Source organism: Trachemys scripta, chromosome 13 (assembly GCF_013100865.1).
Source record: "Trachemys scripta elegans isolate TJP31775 chromosome 13, CAS_Tse_1.0, whole genome shotgun sequence".
NCBI classification, from domain to species: Eukaryota; Metazoa; Chordata; order Testudines; family Emydidae; genus Trachemys; species Trachemys scripta.
The window spans coordinates 4,632,183-4,649,074 of NC_048310.1; the positions used below are offsets into that span (position 1 = coordinate 4,632,183).

The window sequence follows — 16,892 nt, forward strand, 5'->3', positions numbered from 1 at the left end:
TTTGCTGCCTCCCAGCCTGGCTCCTCCTGCCGACCCTGCTGTGGAAGCAAGATGTTGAATTTGTGGCATCAGAATAATCTCCATGGCAACAGATTTGGATGCCAGACACACAGGAGTCTGCCATCACAGCAGAATCCCACAGAGGGCGGATGCTGGGGGGGGCTGGGGGGGAAGGAGCCCCAATAAACTGCAACCAGAGCAAAGGAGACGGGTCAGTACTGCAACTTCTGCATGCCACGCTCAGCAGAACCCCTCACCGACATCAGAGAGAGAATGCTGGCCATCCTGCTGCTCAAGTACAGAGCTGCATCACTAAAAGGAAATCTCTGTTAGCTGCTGGTAGTATAGGGCCTATGACACACAGCTGATTCCTGATTCCATCCAGCAGAGGGCAAGGATGGACACACAAACGCTCACAGACACACACACAGCCATTCCAAGTTCATTCCATTTTAGCCAGCTGGGCTCGGTGTGTGAGGATTTTTGCAGAGGTGAAAGTTGCTCCTTGTGGCAGGACAGCGCAGAGAAGTGTTCGCCAAGGTTCATGGCCTCACAGCCCGGCTTTACCCCCTCCTGCCCCATTCCAACCCCAGCCAGGAGGGTGGGGCTGGCCAGAAAGCCAGATTTCTGGTTTGTAAAAATGATGGCAGTTGTGAAATTTGTTTAATTTCCCCCTGGGACAAACCCGAGACCTTTGGAATTTTTTTGTAAAAAAGCACAAGCGGCCGAGCCCCACCCAGAATAGCTGGAGCCTGGGGGCCAGGCCACTCATGTGGGATGTGAGAGCCCCACATTCAAGTTCCCCGCCCCAGAACAAGGCACTGAACCTGGCTTTCTCCCAGCCCCGATGCAGGCCCTACGCACTGGGCCACTGGCTCTTCTCTGTGCCCAGAAATTCCATCCTGGGCCCAAGAAATGGCATTTGAAGCAAACATTTTTTGCCCAGCTCTGGGGCTGGGCTTGGAAAAGGGATGCTGTCCCTTTCCGCAGTAGCTGTCGCTGCTCTCAGAGCAGTGTTGAGCCCATGCCAGCAGCGGGGGGGTAGGGTCTGTCTCCAGCGCGGTGGCACTCAGGGCAGTGGGGAGTGACACGTTGTGCAGAGAGTGACCGGGGGCTGAATTCCAGGCATGGAGGGTGCACCGGAAGGGCAGTCTGGGAAGATCACGGGAGTGAGGCTGCAGAAGGGAGCAGGGGCAGGGGGAGGATGGCCACACAGCGGGTGAGAGCACAGGCGAGGCAGACGGGCAGCAGGTCGGAGGCTGCCATGGCGTGCAGGGATATGGATTTGCTGCTGCCACTGCATGCAGGATGGTTCCCCAATGCTCTGGGCACGTGCTAGGGAAACCCCCCCCATTTCACAGACACCTGCTGTACAAACCCACCCCACTGCCCTGCAGAGGACCAGGAGAGCACACGGCTGCAGGTTGCACTTTGGAGCAAACAGGAGGCCAAATGGGTCAAGCAGGGTTGGGGGGTGGGTGGCTCTTTAAAGGCTTGTGGGCGGGGCTCTACCGCTCTGACCTGAATTTGCAGGGTCATTAACCCCGTGATTCCCTGGGAGCAAACCCCACCTGGTCCCTTTGTCAGGCTGCAAAGCAGGGCAGAGAGAAATGAAAAAGCCAGAGATACTCAGCTTGGAGGTGACTTTAAAGCCAGTGCTGCTACAAAGTGCAACAGCTACAAAGTGCAGCAGCTTTAAATTCAAAGGTCTCGCTGCTTTAATGTGACTAATCCACGTTAAATATACCTGCTGTCCTCATCCTGCTATGCATGAATGCCAGTCTCATTCCTAATTGGGGTCGCTGGGCTCCATGCAGCAAAATCAATGAGTAGGAGCCTGGCGGAGCCCGCTTTTCTGCACTGTGTAATTAACCAGCGGAACGCATTGCTGCAGGATATTATTGAGTTTAGCAAGTCTCAGGAAACAATTAGACATGGGGCATTTCTACCATGCGGAACACGGGGATCTCGGTGCAATAACAAATGAAATCAGATTGAATCTGTGTCCCAGTTGGATGCAGGATTTGAAGTTGTCACGGTAAAATACGAAGGAATCCTGCCTGGCAGGGCCATAGGCCCAGATCCTGAATGGGATTTGGGTACCTAATGCCCATTGATGGGAAGCCACAGGCGGCCTATGCGGAGGGAGTCTCCATTTCAGCGCTGCAGAGATCTGTGGGGCATGTTCATAGATCTTAAGGCCAGAGGGGACCATTAAGAGCATCTCGTCTGACTCCTCTATAAGCCAGGCCAGCCAGTCCCACCCGCTCACTCCTGCATCCTAATCGGTGGTCGGGCTGCACCATGCGGTTTAGAAAAATGTCCAGCCTTGATTTAAAGAGTCCAAGAGATGGAGACTCTGCCGGCAGCTCCAAGGGTGAATTCCCTTCACTTTCAAAACGTGCATCTTATTTCTAGGCTGAACTTTGCCGACTTCACCTCCCAGCCATTGAATCTTGTTCTGCCTTGATCTGCTAGAGGAAAGAGCCCTCTGCTTTCAGATGCCTTCTCCGTGCGTAGCTGCTTATGGACTGTGGCCAAGTCACCACTTAACCTTTTCCTTGATAGCTAACAGCTGGAGCTCCTTTAGTCTCTCATGGGAAGGTGCATCTCCTTCATGGAGCTCTTCGCTGAGCACTAATTTTTCAACAGCCTTTTAAAAGTGTGGACACCTGAGCTGGACATGGTGTTTCAGTAAAGAGCTCATCCATTCTGTAGACAGTATTACTATTTACTATAACCTATATTCCATGTCCAGAGATAAAGTGTATCTCCAGAAACCGCCATCGCCCTTTTAGCCACCGCATCACACTGGGAGCACGTGTGCAGTTGTTTTCCTCCATGACTGCTAAATCTTTGTCAGTCACTGCTCCCCCCAGTACAGTTCTGCATCCTATAAACGTGACCGGCGTGCTTTGTTCCTAGATATATACCCCAGCATTTAGCTGTGTTAAATCTATGGTGTTTTATTATGCCCATCTTAACCAAGCCACCCAGATTGCCATGTGTCCTCATCATTATGCACCTCTCCACCAATCTTTGTAGAGTCTGTTAACTTTATCAACAATTCTATATTTTCTCCCAAGTCACTGATAAAATTATAGAATAGCATTAGACTGAGTACCAATCTCAGGGGCTGCCCACAAGAAACACACCAGCTAATTCGTTATTAATAGCGCATTTTGAGATCTATCAGTTAGCCAGTTTTTAATCCATTTAATAGATAACATAATCATAATGCATGAGGCAACTTGTACCTGGGAGGGCTACCAGACTACCGGGCTCCACTTAAAGGTTTGTACATGAGCTTGCCATTCGCATTGTGGAGTATGCCATCTGGCAACTTGACCTGTAAGGTAACAACGGTTCATAGGTGGGAATTTCCCAGGTATTTTGTAAAAGAGTATCATCACCAAGTGGCGCATCTGCTGAGACATCAATGAGGCTACAAATGGAAAGGGCCATCAGTCATCATACTTCAGGGGAGGAGCTGATCACCACAAGGGTCAGGCAGCGCTGCGTAACTTGGTGCACCGAGGGGGGCACAGAGGACTCCCCAATAGGGGGGACCTCTGCTCTGCTCAGGCAGCTGTCAATAAAATGTACCAAGACAGGGGGAAATATAACATTGCCTTTATTGGCTCATTCCTCCCATACAGCAAGAACACGAGATTCGTCATGCAGACGCTAAGTGACAGACAAGCACACGGTACATGGAGAAATATGCACAGCTGGAAACAACGCCTCCACTGGCAATGTGAATGAGCCCAGCTAGCATCATGCATGTGACAAGGAAGTGAAATGGACGAGAGTGGCAACACTGAGCGGTCGGGGATCCCTTTCACTGGCAGCTTTGGCCTAGCCACGCCTACGTCACCGCTTCGCTGCACAGGCTGGAGGCAATGCCAGCAAAGCGCCCGTCCCTTGGGTCGGACCAAGCTCCCTGTTTGTTGTCTCCCCCCAAAGATTGCTCTGCTGTCGGAGGTGGGAGGGGCTCCTAGCAGATCAGACTCTGCCAATCAAGATGGGGGTTAATATATTTTCCGGGTTATTTTTGTGGTTGATTAAAATACTCAGCTATGCTATGCAAAGGGTGGCTGGGAAATGGCCAGCAACCAGCTGCTCCCGGGGCTCAGCGCAGTGCGGGGGCAGGACATGGGCCCCACTCTGTACAGTCTCAGGTGAGAGAGGCAGACAGCGGCAGCAGCAGAACTGCTGTGAGCTCCCACGCGCCATGTTATGGGGGCAGCTCACGCATCTTGGGAGTTCTCACCTGGCCTCAGCCCAATGCACTGGGGCCCCTGGCACGTCTGCTGTGCTGGGCACAAGCCATCCAGGTAAGAGGTCACTCCAGACCCATTGCAAAGGATGGTCAGGTTGCTCTCCAGGCTTCTTTGACAGGCAGCAGGGGCTACCCCTGGGGGATGCTGACATGATCCCCAGTCAGGGAGGCTGCTGGTCCAGGGTTGGGGCTGCCAGCTGCGTTCTGGGCAGAAGATGGGAAATCATGCAGCGTGGGAGCGGACAGAGGGGACTCTACATCGTGTGCATAGGTGTGTATTCCCTGCAGCAGATCTGATTGGCTGCTCTTCCCCCGGAGGCGGGGAAGGGGGAGAAGCAGCCAGTCAGAGGGAGTCTCCCAGCTCACTTAGAAATTTTAATTTCCAGAACTGAGCCAGCACTTTAAGCACTAGGTGCAGGGGATGCCCGAGACCCAGCAAACTCACTGCACAAATGGGTCACTCACCCAAGAGCTGTCAGCCACTGAAACCCGCGAGCCAGGCTGAACGGCTCCCTATCCCATTCCTAGTACTCCTGGGCCCAGCAGCGGGCTCTGGTCCCCATCACCATTCCCCTGGTCCAGCCAGCCCCTCGCTCGCTCTCTGCTGGCTAACCAGCCACTGCAACGCTCTCTCCCCTTGCCTGCCTGATTCCATCACACTGCAAACACCCACCTCTCTGCACCCAAGGCCAGGTCACTGCATCACGCCCAGAAGCCGGCCGCTCATTGTCAAACTGAGCAGGGACCCGTCCCGAGTGAGAAACCAGCAAGGCATGCCCGCCCCGCTTCCCATGTGCCTTTGCATTGCTGGCTCAGCTCACTGGCTGGGTCCTTCAGAGGGCCTGGGGAGGCAGGGGGTGCAGCGTGGCGTGTGGGCGGTGGGGGAGGCTGCCTGGGGCCCCGCGCTCGCTGCGGGGGGAGCCTGTACGATTCAGACAGCGACACACTCTTGCTCTCCTTTGCCTTTTATTTCTTTGTCCATCGTGGAACGGGCTGAGGGACGACGGCGGGGCAGGGGCGCCGGAGGGGGGCGGTCCCTCACTGGGGCGAGTTGAGGGTGGAGTTGGGCGAATCGGCTTTGAGACACCGGGGCGGCAGGGCCTTGTAGCTGTAATACTCCACCACCTGCTTCGGCACCTCGGCCAGCACGCACTTCGCCAGAGCCGTGGGCGAGGCCTGCAAGACAAAGGGCAGCCGTTGGTTCTGGGCCTCTCCCAGCCGCTCTCCAGCCAGCCGCTCCTCAGCACAGCCTCCCCTCCCCTCACTGCCCCCTTGTCCATGCCTGAGCTCTGTCATTTCCCAGTGCTTCCCGCAACAGCATCTGAAGAGTTAATCCTGCCCAGTGGCTCTAGGTATCGCCATGGCTAAAGGAAAAGACCGTAAGTCTCCAGGAGCTTCAATTACTGACAATCAGGATCAATTAGCCCTTGAAGTGCCCAAGCAACTCAGATCTCAAGAGGGGCCAGAAATGCAAACTATAGATTTCCCCCTCCCCCCTCAAATTCCATCGCAAGAGATGCAGCTGCGCTGACCGTGAAGGACCCAGAGGAATCGTTCCCTCCATCTGTGGCTTCGCCCGCACACCCAGCGTCAGCTCAGCTTGATCAAGAGAGATTCCAGCATGGAGCCAGAGAAATCCACACACTGCGTCTCTGCCCCTTGGGGAGCCCAGCTGCTTAGATATTTGGCTAGTGCGGCTGGAGACCCTGGCCCGGCAGCTCTGGGGAAGAGCATTGACACAGGCAGAGACGTAGGACAGGGCTCCCTGGTGGGGCATCTTGCTCACTGCCACCTTCCATGTGCAGGAAAACTCAGGGCAGCGTCGCCAGCAAAGCACCCGGCCACCCCCCTGTGCTACACACAGCGCTCCCGTCCCCGACACAGAGCATGACTGAGACACACACCCCTGTGCTACACACAGCGCCCGCGTGCCCGACACAGAGCCTGACTGAGACACACACCCCCGAGCTACACACAGCACCCGTGTCCCCAACACAGAGCCTGACTGAGACACACACCCCTGTGTTATACACTGCGCCCGCGTCCCCAACACAGAGCCCCACCCAGACACACACCCTGTGCTACACACTGTGCTCGCGTCCCCGACACAGAGCCCCACCCAGACACACCCCCTGTGCTACACACAGCGCCCGCATCCCCAACACAGAGCTCCACCCAAACACACCCCCTGTGCTACACACAGCGCCCCCGTCCCCGACACAGAGCCTGACTGAGACACCCCCCCCCGGCCCCACACCCCGCCCCCCTCCCCCACACCCAACCCCCCCCCGCCCCCCCCCCCCCTGCCNTGACTGAGACACACACCCCTGTGCTACACACAGCGCCCCCGTCCCCGACACAGAGCATGACTGAGACACACACCCCTGTGCTACACACAGCGCCCGCGTCCCCGACACAGAGCCTGACTGAGACACACATCCCCGTGCTACACACAGCGCCCGCGTCCCCGACACAGAGCTCCACCCAGACACACCCCCTGTGGCCTTTTAAATGCCGTGTAGACATTTGGGCTCAGACTGGTGCTCGAGCTCTAGGACCCTGGCAAGAGGGAGGGTCCCAGAACCGAACGTCTACACTGCAATTAAAGAGCCCCTTACCGGAGCCTGAGTCAGCAGTTGGGATCTAACTGCAGTGTAGACACACCCTGTGTGGGTGAAACCAGACAATTGCTACACTCTGGAACGAACGCACACAGGACAACGATAAAAGACAAAACCATCCCATCGCCTGCGGGTGAACACGGCTCACAAAGTGATCACGCTGCATGTGACCTCTCCGTCGTCAGCCCCAACAGAAACGTGCACAGCGCTTACATTCAGATCTCTGCTGGACACTACAATCACGGTCTTCACAAAGACACTGGCTTATTACAACACTAACCCCGCTTTCTGTCCTGTGACTGCAGGGCTGTCCCTTAGCCCCTTCACCTTGAATGAGCCCTTAGAATATGTGCTAACTGCTTATTCTAAACTATCGGTTTGATCTTGTATTTAGCCGGGACACACCACGGCTACACTACAGACCTATATCGGGAGAACTAGGTCACTCGGGGATGTGAAAAATCCCCCAGTGCAGACAGCACTAGTGGCTGGGAGAGCTTCTCCCGCCAACACAGGTACTGCCTCTCGCTGGTGGAGTAAGTAAGCCGAACGGAGACCCTCTGCCATCAGTGTGTCACGGAGTGTGGGGGGACACAAGGCCCTGCACCCCCGGCTTCCTGCGATTCACCATGACTCTCAGCCAGCCAGTAAAGCAGAAGGTTTATTTAGATGACAGGAACACAGTCCAAGACAGGTCTTGCAGGCACAGACAACAGGACCCCCTCAGTTAGGTCCATCTCGGGGTCCCAGGACCCCACAGCCCCCTTGGGAGGTCAGAGCCCCATCTGCCTCCCAGCCATATCACCAGCCAGCTCCTGAAACTCTCCCTTCAGCGACCCCTCCCACAGCCTTTGTTCAGTTTCCTGGGCAAAGGTGTCACCTGGCCTCTAACCCCTTCCTGGGTTCTCACCTTACATGCTCCGGTGTCTTCCCTCAAGGCCAGTCTCCCATCCCCCAATGCAGACCATCCTAGCCAACCTCCCCTGCCTTCCCAGCCAACACTCCCCACTCAGCAGTCAAAGACCACATTAAGAACAGTCCCAGTTCGTTACACAGTGTAAGCACTGCACTGGTGCAGCTGTGTTGCTGAGCGTGAGGACAAGTGGGCGCTCCGAGTACCTTTCCCCGCGCTGACAAGGTAACTCCGTGTAACTCGGAAGCTGGTCTCCCTCACCAACACAAGCTGGCCCCTCACCCACCTTGTCTCACCACGTGTTTCAGCCTGGAGACCAGAGAGCAAAGCGGGTGTCTGGAGCCCCTTGGCTTACAGGTACCAGTGGGGTAAAGGCAGGGACGCCCCCTTCAGCCCCCTGTGAGCCGCAGAGGCAGGAGAGTTTCCTTCGAGGCACAGAGCAAGGACATGGTTTTACTGAACAGGGAGAGAGGGCAGCCAGACTGTGATGGGGCCCATGGAGACCAAAGGGGGTGTGAGGAGAAGAGCCCTTGTGAGCTGCCTTCACCAACAGCACACCCCCTGAATCCTGCCCCTGTAGCCCTTGAGAGGGTCAGCAGAGCAGGATGGCACCAGGCCACCCTCCCCTGGGAGCCCCACGGTGCCAGGGCAGGCGAGAGAGGCCTGAGCCTCTCTGGTTTTGAGGAGGATACTGCCAGCGCCCTTCCTAGCCCTCCGAAGTGCATCTCTCTAGGTATCCCACAGCCCTCATCACTGAGCGCCGCCCCTTGACTTACCCTCACGGCACCTTGGGAGGGGTGGCAGTGCCACCAGCCCTGGTGATGGGGAAACTGAGGCACGGAGCCACAAAGGGACTCGCCCATAGCCAGAGATGGAGTCTGTACCAGAGCCAGGATGTGACCCCAAGTCACCCAAGTCCCAGCCCTGTGCCCTACCCACTAAACCATCCTCCCTGATGCCACGGTGACGGGCACGCCACAGACACGTGCGGTGGTCGCAGCCATGCGGTCATTACGGCAGGGGCCTCGGGGGCTGACTCACGTTCTTGAACTCTCTGAAGGGGACGAACTGCACAATGTCCCGGAGGACGGGCTCCCCCTTCGGGGAGCGCAGGACCCCGTCGTCCCCGTCCAGGATCTGCATGTCGGTGAAGTCCGCGTTGCCCACCCCTACGATGATGATGGACATGGGGAGGTAGGAGGCCCGCACGATGGCCTCCCGCGTGTCTGCCATGTCGGTCACCACCCCGTCCGTCAGGATCAGCAGGATGTAGTATTGCTGTGGGGCAAAGGCGGGAGAGCGGCTATGGGTGACTGGGCAGAGCGGGGCTAGCCCCCCCCAGCCATCCCACTCGGGAGACCCCTGTCCCAGGCGGTGACCGATTCCTTGCTCCTCTTCTAGCCCCGTCTTACGGCGGCTGGGCCCCGACTCCCCCAGCACCCCAGACACAGAGTGGGGTCAGCGCACAGGCTGAGGACGATGCATTAGCTGCTGTCATTAATTGATAGGCTCAGCTGGCTTTGTAAATGATTCAGTGAGCGAATAGCCGGGCAGGTCCCAGAAGAAAATGACATTTTCCTAAAACCTTCCACGTCCGCGGGTGTGAATAATTGACGGGATTTGAATGAAAGGCCCCCGCCCGCCCTGCCCAGTGCACACACGCACACAGAGCCAGTCCATGGCAGACGCCCGAGGCCAAGTGCCAGGTGAGCGGGGTGTTGCGTGGGGACTGGGATAACTGGCCCCACTGGACCCTGGCACCGCATCTCCGGAGCCAGGAATCTGCTCCGTGAATCCCTGTCACTCCACTGCCCCCCAAGAGCTCTGTGCAACCTCTGGCCTTTTCTTACTCGGCTGGCCTGGCCCAGTGACGCCACCCTGACCTGCCAGAAACAACACAGGCCCCGGAGGGTTTGGCTATTTATTCACAGCTGATCGAATGTTGCTGGAGGACAGGAGGACACTGCATGAGCAAAGGGGAGAGGAGGCCTGTTCTGAGGCGCCCCTGGAACTCGGGATCGTCTAATAAGCACTTGGCTTCTGTGACGTGCTCCAGGTCCACCAGGGCCGAGCGCGCCGGCTGTGCTGTGGAATGGGCCACAAATGTCCGTTCAGGCAGACGCCCTGCGTGTGAGGACTGGGCGCGTGCTGCCATGTTAAACGTTCCTGGCACGTGCAGCTGAGGTAGGAGCTGGCGTTCCTTCGATGGCCGGGGCTAGCCCTGATGCCCAGCCAGCAGCCACGGGACTGACAGTAGCAGTGCCGAGCCATGCTGGGCAGGACTGGCCTCTCCCTGCTAGGCCTGAGTCCCGAGCGATGGGCCTTCTCCACAGCCTGGACTGTCTCACTGAAGGTTCATGTTCTTTCACCCCATCTCTGCTCGGTGCACCCCCTCTTCCCCGCCACTAACTCCTGCTCCCGCCTGGTGCTTGCACTGCCGCAGGCTCTCCAAGGAGCAGACGCAGCATCCACCACAGCTGTGCCCTTCCAGCTGAGGGGTGCAGGGTGAACTCAGCCTCCCAGCGCCCCGGGAGCGATACAACCCCAGGGGGCAGATGAAGAGCATTTGAAAAGTGCCCCGCTGTCTTAGGAGCCAACGTCCCATTTGCCAACCTGGCATCGGACCCTCTCTGAGTCACTGGGCCGTAGTCGCTTGACAATGTTACCCTAAGCGCCACGGTAGCAGCCTCTCGCCGCGGGACTCAAACCCTGGAGAGATCACATGTGAAAGGAGTTAGGAGGGTCTCAGCCAGGTCCCTCACGTCGCTATGGGCACAGCTGGCACTCTGTGCCCAGCCCAGGACTGTGCCCTCACAGAGCCGCGTGGCAGAGGCTTACACAGCACAGCTGGACAGTCTACCTCCAGGCAGAAGCAAGCGCCGGAGATCCCAGGCCCCTCGGCCTGCGGGGCAGGCAGCGCCGTAGGAACAGGGCAGGTACTCACAGAGGCCTCCTTCGTTCTCTCCTCCGCCGCCGCCACCCTGGCCACCTTGGAGATGATGGGGGACACGTTGGTGGGGCCGTAGAGCTGGATTTTCGGCAGGCAGTTCTGGTAGGATTCCACCACGCCCTGAATTCCTAGTGGGGGACATCAAACCGGGTGAGGAGCCGCCCGGCCCAGCAATTCCACGGCCCAGGGCTGCTAACCTCTCCCTGCCCATCCCCAGTGAGGACACGAATGAGGCAGGTCCAGGCCCCACTGCCCGGCTCCACCCACAGGCCCAGCAGACGGGCTGCAGCCATTCCTCGTGGGGGCGCTGACAGCGGTCAGGGAACGAGGCCGGGGCAGCCTCGGGAGGAGACCCCCGGGTTGGAACATGGTCCATTTCCCGCGCAGAGGCAGGAGGGGAAGCGTCTGTGCTCAGCAGGGAGAGAGGGGGTGGGAACAGGGCCGTCGAGGGCAGCAGCACACCGGCCCGCAGCCCCCTCCGCACACAAGGGCTAGACGGGGCGAGGCCTGGCTGCCCCCCGGGGGCACGGTGCGGAGTGGGCTGGCTCTCACTCTGCTGCCAGCCTCTTACCTTCACACTCGTCATCGTCCGGATTGAAGTTGATGGCGAAATCATGGGAAACCTATCAGACAGCAGAGAATGAATCTGGGGGGGCTCCCGGCCCCTCATGACCCCCCCACTGCCCCTTTGTGTGCAGTGAGGACACGTCTCCAGCCCTGCCTCTCGCCTCCCCTGGCTGGACTCTGGCTAAAGGGCAAACAACGCAGGGGCTGTTCCTGCCTCCTTGTGTGAAGCCCTCGCACCGCTCGGCCTCAGCCCTCCCCAACACGTGCTCTGGAGACCACATTTAGTCCTGTCATTTCACTGGGGGCCTTTGTCTGCTCTGCTCTATAGAGATGGCAGGTGCCGTCGACGGGACGTGTCATGTCAGGGCTGCGCGCTGTTCCCCGGGACGGAGCCCACTCGGTAGCACCAGCGAGAGGGAGGCCTGCCCAACTGAATCCATCCAAAACCCTCCATGCCCTGAACAGGGGGAATCAAGGCAGGCGAGCTGGGAGCAGCTGAGGCAAGCGGGAGCTGCCCAGCCTGGCCTGCCAACATCACCGCCCTAGACAGGAGTCTCCCCTATCCCCGCTGCTCAGCCCCCCATAGCCTCTCCTGCATCTCACTCTCTGTAGCCTCCTCCGCCCTACACTCCTCAGCCCCCGTAACCTCCCTTACCCCCGCTTCTCAGCCCCCTTACCCCCACTCCTCAGCCCCGTAGCCATCCCGTCCCCCACCATGCTGCTCCTCAACCCCCCCCCCGTCCTGTTTCTTACCCTGCAGGGGTCTTACCTCGTACTTAGGTGGGATCCTTGCACCAAACCCTAAGGCGGAGAATTTCTTATCGCTGGAAGGAAGCAGATGTCAGAAGCTCCCACCTGCTCCGGTGCCCCAGCACCCAAAGCGCCCCCACCCTCATAAAGGGATCCCCAGGGAGTGAGGGGCCCAGACAGGGCACAATGAACCCTGACGCAGACCCTCCAGCCGGCAACCCCGGCCCCTCCCTGCTCGGTGTCTGCAACAGACCCCTCTGCCCCAGAAGCCCCCCGGAACGGACCATACCATGGTAAGCCGCAGGGACTCCTGCCAGGCCCAGCCCCACCTGGCATGGGGGTGCCCGGGGAGCACTCAGTGTATCACCTGGCCTCCCCCGCACTGGGAGGGGCCCATCCCGGCGAGCTCCCAGCAGTGGAAGGGCTTGGCAGCTGGGGGAGTGGGCCAAGCTGGGGCACTTCTCGCTGGGGCAGCAGGGGGGTGTCTGGGACGTGTGACAGAGCCTACAAAAACCCAGAGAGGAAGAGCCGGCCCAGACGCAGCTGGGCGTGTGTGTGTGTGTGTCCAGGGTTCGGGTTAGCCAGACAGGCCAGGCACAGACAGAGCCCAGGTCTGTCTCACCTGTCGTAGTCCTGGCAAATCTCTCCCACTGCCACCAGGGCCTTCAGGTACTCGTTGGGCTGGTAGGGGTTGATGTAGTGGAGGGAGCAGCTGTTCCGGGGGTCTCCGTTGGACGCCGTGAAGTCAATAGCCACCTGGGAGCGGAAGGCAGGCGGTCAGCAGAGCTGCAGGTGTGGCTGGGTATCCGAGAGCGGCAAAGCCACACCCTGCGCTGAATAGACCCTGAGGCTGCCAGGCAAGGGCCAGTGCAGGGGTCCAAGGAGCTGCGCCCCTTCCAGCCCACCTGGCTGCTCCCCCAGGGATCTCTGGCCACCGTCCTGCTCCCTGTGAAGGCAATCAGCATCCCTGATGCCGTCAGCCTCGGCCCAGCCTCCAGCAAGGGGCAGGCCATTCGAAGGGGAACCAGCTGCACCCCTTTGCTGTGGGGAGCCCCGAAGTGCCCCCGACACGCCTTGGCTGCACGCTTTTTAATACGCATCGTCAGCCACTGCGAGCGGACTCAGCTGGCTGGAGGGCTTGGGCATTAGCCATTGGCAATACGTTCCGCGCTGTAGTTCTGCCCCTCCCGCCCAGGATCTCAGAGCGCTTCGTCTCCAGCCCCGGGTTCACTGCTATCCCCCAGGTACAGACAGGGGAACTGGCCGCCCGGAGAGACGGGAGCTGCCCAAGCTCACCCAGAGAGGCAGCGGCACGGACGGCAGAAGGGCTCCTGTCACATCAGTGCCAGCCCAGGCACATGCCGCAAGTACCCAGAATTCTGCAGGAAAGTCTGTTGAGATCTTTCCTCGGGCTCTCCGACATTCCCAGGAGCCCCGGCCAGCTGCAGAACCAAGGAGCTCTGAGAGTTGATGGAAGCACCCTCTGCCCACCCAGGGGCACACAGCCAAGCCCACCCACCAGCCCTGGACTCACAAAGCAGGTAGCGGGGAGGATCCAGCAGTAAAAGGCTTTGCTAACATCCCCCCTCTCTGTGACATCCTCCCGGCACCTCCTCGCTCATGGACATTAGCCCAGAGTGAACCGTGGTTTGCAATGGGGGGGGAGGGGTGTGATGCTGCATGCGAGGTTGGCACCAGTGACAGAGCAAGTGTCAGGAGCATTGGGGAGGAATTTTCTAAAAGTTCCTGTAAACTTCTTTCATTGCTGCTTGGAAGGGACAGGTGGCCAGCAGGGCTGGGCTAAGCCAGCCAGCGTTTCTGCCCCGCCGTTCCCCCTCAAGCCATGTCACGGAGTGATGGGACATGATGTCTCACAACATGACAGGCCTTGCTCCCGGGACCAACCACGGCTCTCGACTTGTCTCATGCCGCGGAGCAGAGCCAAGCAGCCTGCTTCCCCATGTTGCAGGTCTGACTCACTCCGGGGAGAAGATGCTTTTGCAAAATGCAATCTGGAGGCTGGTTGTTTTTTCATTTTTAATGAGGAATCTGTGCACAGTACCAGCAAAGGTCTAACAGCAGGGAATGCAGAACGCTAAGGAGCAGAGGGAAGGAGCCTGGCTCGTGCCCAGCACCAGAGTGTGACAGAGACTCAGGTGCAAAGCCAAGGAAGGAGGATGTTTTTAGGGACTGATATGCATTTGCATGTGCAAAAAACTATGCACACCCATGTGCTTAATTGACGTGTGCAGTTGTACGCACAACTCAGCTAGCTGCACGTTTAAATGCACCACTACCCAGCTGTGTGTGCGTGTGCAGTTATCGCACATCCCAGGCCCCTACAGTCTGCGGGGAAAGACGCTCACTAGCTGTGTTTTAATGAATCGGACTGGAGTATGAAAAAGGAAACTGCACCATGACTGGCTCTGAGGTGTCAGCAGCCCTTGAGACGCCACTTAGAACCTTACTGGACTCAGAGAGTTAAACATTGCATCTGCGTCCCGCCTTCCTCTAGCAAACTGAATCTCGGGGGCGGGGGACACCTGCGCCAGGGTCCAAACAGGGGCTCTGGACTGCTGCTGGCTGCACTAGGTACGTCCAGTTCGAGCTCACCTCCTGCATGGCTGATGGTGGCGACTACGCCCTGAAGTTCTGGGGATCTCAGTGAGGTGTTAATGGATGACTATGGCCAAGCAGGAGCGGTGCCGACCGCTGAGCCAGCAGTTAAACGCCGTGGGGCAGGTGCACTGCTACGTTCTGGCTGTGTTGCCCCAGTCCAGCCAGGTAAGCAGCTGTAAAATCAGCCCCACTCGCCCATTCATCAGGGTTTATGGCTGCTGTGGACTGCAGCCAGTGTGCACCTGGCCCCGTGGCTTTTCTTGTGAGTCATGTAACGCTGCGCTGTCCCTCCCAGGCACACCCAGCGAGGCAGAGAGACGGGAGCCGTGCGTCTGCAGGGCCGGGAGCTTGGGGGATCACATATTTCTCTTTGGGCATGAAGCTATAAACCCTTCCAAATGCCCCTGCTGGGGGCCCGTTAACAGCAGGGCATGGCCGAGGAGCAGCTCGTTGGTGCACTTTGCCGTTCATTTCCTTATGGGTGGAACGACCCTGTGCTGATACAGGGTGTGGGATGGGCAGGCCTGGAAGCCTAATGATCCCACAGCTGGCAGAGGGGAGCTCACGCTCTACGCCCCAGGAACCAGACAGCGGCCCACCAAACACGTGTCCCATTGGCCGCCAAGCAGCCTCCAGAACTAGTGCCCCATGGCACGCCCCATCTCCAGCCTCCTGCCCCATCGGCTCCCCGGGACGGGCCTGAACAGCATCAGCTCCTGTGCGAGGTTCGAACATGTCCGTCCTGGGACCTGGGACGAGGTTTGCTCTGGGCTCGCTGCTCATCCCGCCATCCCCGCCGCGGAGGGAGTGTCCCTTACCGTGAAGTGGATCTGGCATCCGCCCATGATGTAATCCAGGAAGGAGTAGACCCTGTGGAGCTTCCAAACAAAAGCCGTGTTAGCCAGCCCCTGACAGCACAGCCCAGAGCTCTGCTGGCCGGCCGGCCGGCCGTCCGGCCTCTCCCAGGCAGCGATCCAGGCACAAGCAGCCCGGAAGGACAGGCACGAGCGGAGCCAGACGCACGGGGACACAGCAGCTGCACGCCGGGCGCTGGGAGCCAAGGAGGCTGCAGCAAGGGAAGGGATATGGATACAGCGGGACATGTTGGTGTCACCGAGCCAGGACGGAAGCAGGGAGCAGGGCAGATTTGACCTGGGAATGTTGCAGGGAAGTTGCATTGGGGATGGGGGACTTCCCTTGAAGGAAACTACCTGAGCTGTAACCTGAGCCAGGAGGGGTTTGGGAGAAGTGACACCTTCTGCCCGGGACACTGAACAAAGGATAGGGGAGAGAGCTGCTGGAGGAGTTTTTAGTTTCAGTTGGGGCTGGGTGGTGCAACGCAGGGAACCCGAAGCTGGGGTCTAAGCTCCCTAAACCCCCCAGAAGGACTGGATTGAGGAGTTCTGGTTGTACCTACACGCTCTGCTTGGGACTGTGTTCCTGTCGTCTAATAAACCTTCTGTGTTACTGGCTGGCTGAGAGTCCCGGTGAATCACAGGAAGAGGGGTGTAGGGCCCTGACTCCCCCACACTCCGTGACACCTAGTCACTGCTCCTTTACCAAACAGCCTCGGAGGAGGAGTATGTCCTGCAGGCGTGTCCGACCAGCCCCCTTTCCCATAGTACAAAGGCGCTTTTGCCTCCTGCTAGCCCCTCTGGCATCGAGGGGCCTGGACAGGCGAGGGGCACTGAGTCACCACTGGGCACGGGGCAGCTTCCCCTGGGGTCACCACAGGGCGCTGCAATACAGGGCAAAAGTGCTGATATGAGAGCGCCAGGAAACGCCAAGGGCAGGCTCGGCCCGGCTCCCAGCTCACCTTCAGATCCAGTAAGATGACCACGCCTGAGTTCTTGTAATTTCGTTTCTTGATTTTGTACTTTGGGTTCATGCAGTCCCACTGGACCTTGGAGCACAACAGAGAGAGCAGCGGAGAGCTGTGATCTGCGGACGAGCTGCCCTGGAGCTCAGCCAGAGGCGCCCAGCACCGCAACACGCAGCGCCCCCGCGCATCCCCGCAGGCACACGCGAGTCACACGCCCAGACTGTGCACCGGGCAAACAGCGACCCCCAGAGCTGGTCAGACAAGGGGAAATCTGGGCGCAAAACAGTTCAAAAACCCTGGAGCATTTGGGGGGGTTGGTTTGATAGTTTGAGGATTTTGCCTTTTCTCATTTTAAACGTCAAGAAAGG

General features: G+C 58.6%; 1 protein-coding gene across 1 annotated transcript in view; it reads right to left on the bottom strand.

The window, feature by feature from the left end:
• Positions 1–3,617: 3,617 nt before the first annotated feature.
• Positions 3,618–16,892, bottom strand: part of CPNE7 (copine 7) — a 40,470-nt gene continuing 27,195 nt past the window's right edge. Inside the window, exons 9-16 of the mRNA XM_034788846.1 lie at positions 16,519–16,605; positions 15,521–15,580; positions 12,706–12,839; positions 12,103–12,157; positions 11,338–11,389; positions 10,761–10,894; positions 8,858–9,094; positions 3,618–5,458 (exon numbers count right to left, since the gene is read on the bottom strand). Coding sequence (XP_034644737.1) covers positions 5,321–5,458; positions 8,858–9,094; positions 10,761–10,894; positions 11,338–11,389; positions 12,103–12,157; positions 12,706–12,839; positions 15,521–15,580; positions 16,519–16,605 — 897 coding nt within the window. The 3' untranslated portion in view covers positions 3,618–5,320. The remainder of the gene's footprint in view (positions 5,459–8,857; positions 9,095–10,760; positions 10,895–11,337; positions 11,390–12,102; positions 12,158–12,705; positions 12,840–15,520; positions 15,581–16,518; positions 16,606–16,892) is intronic.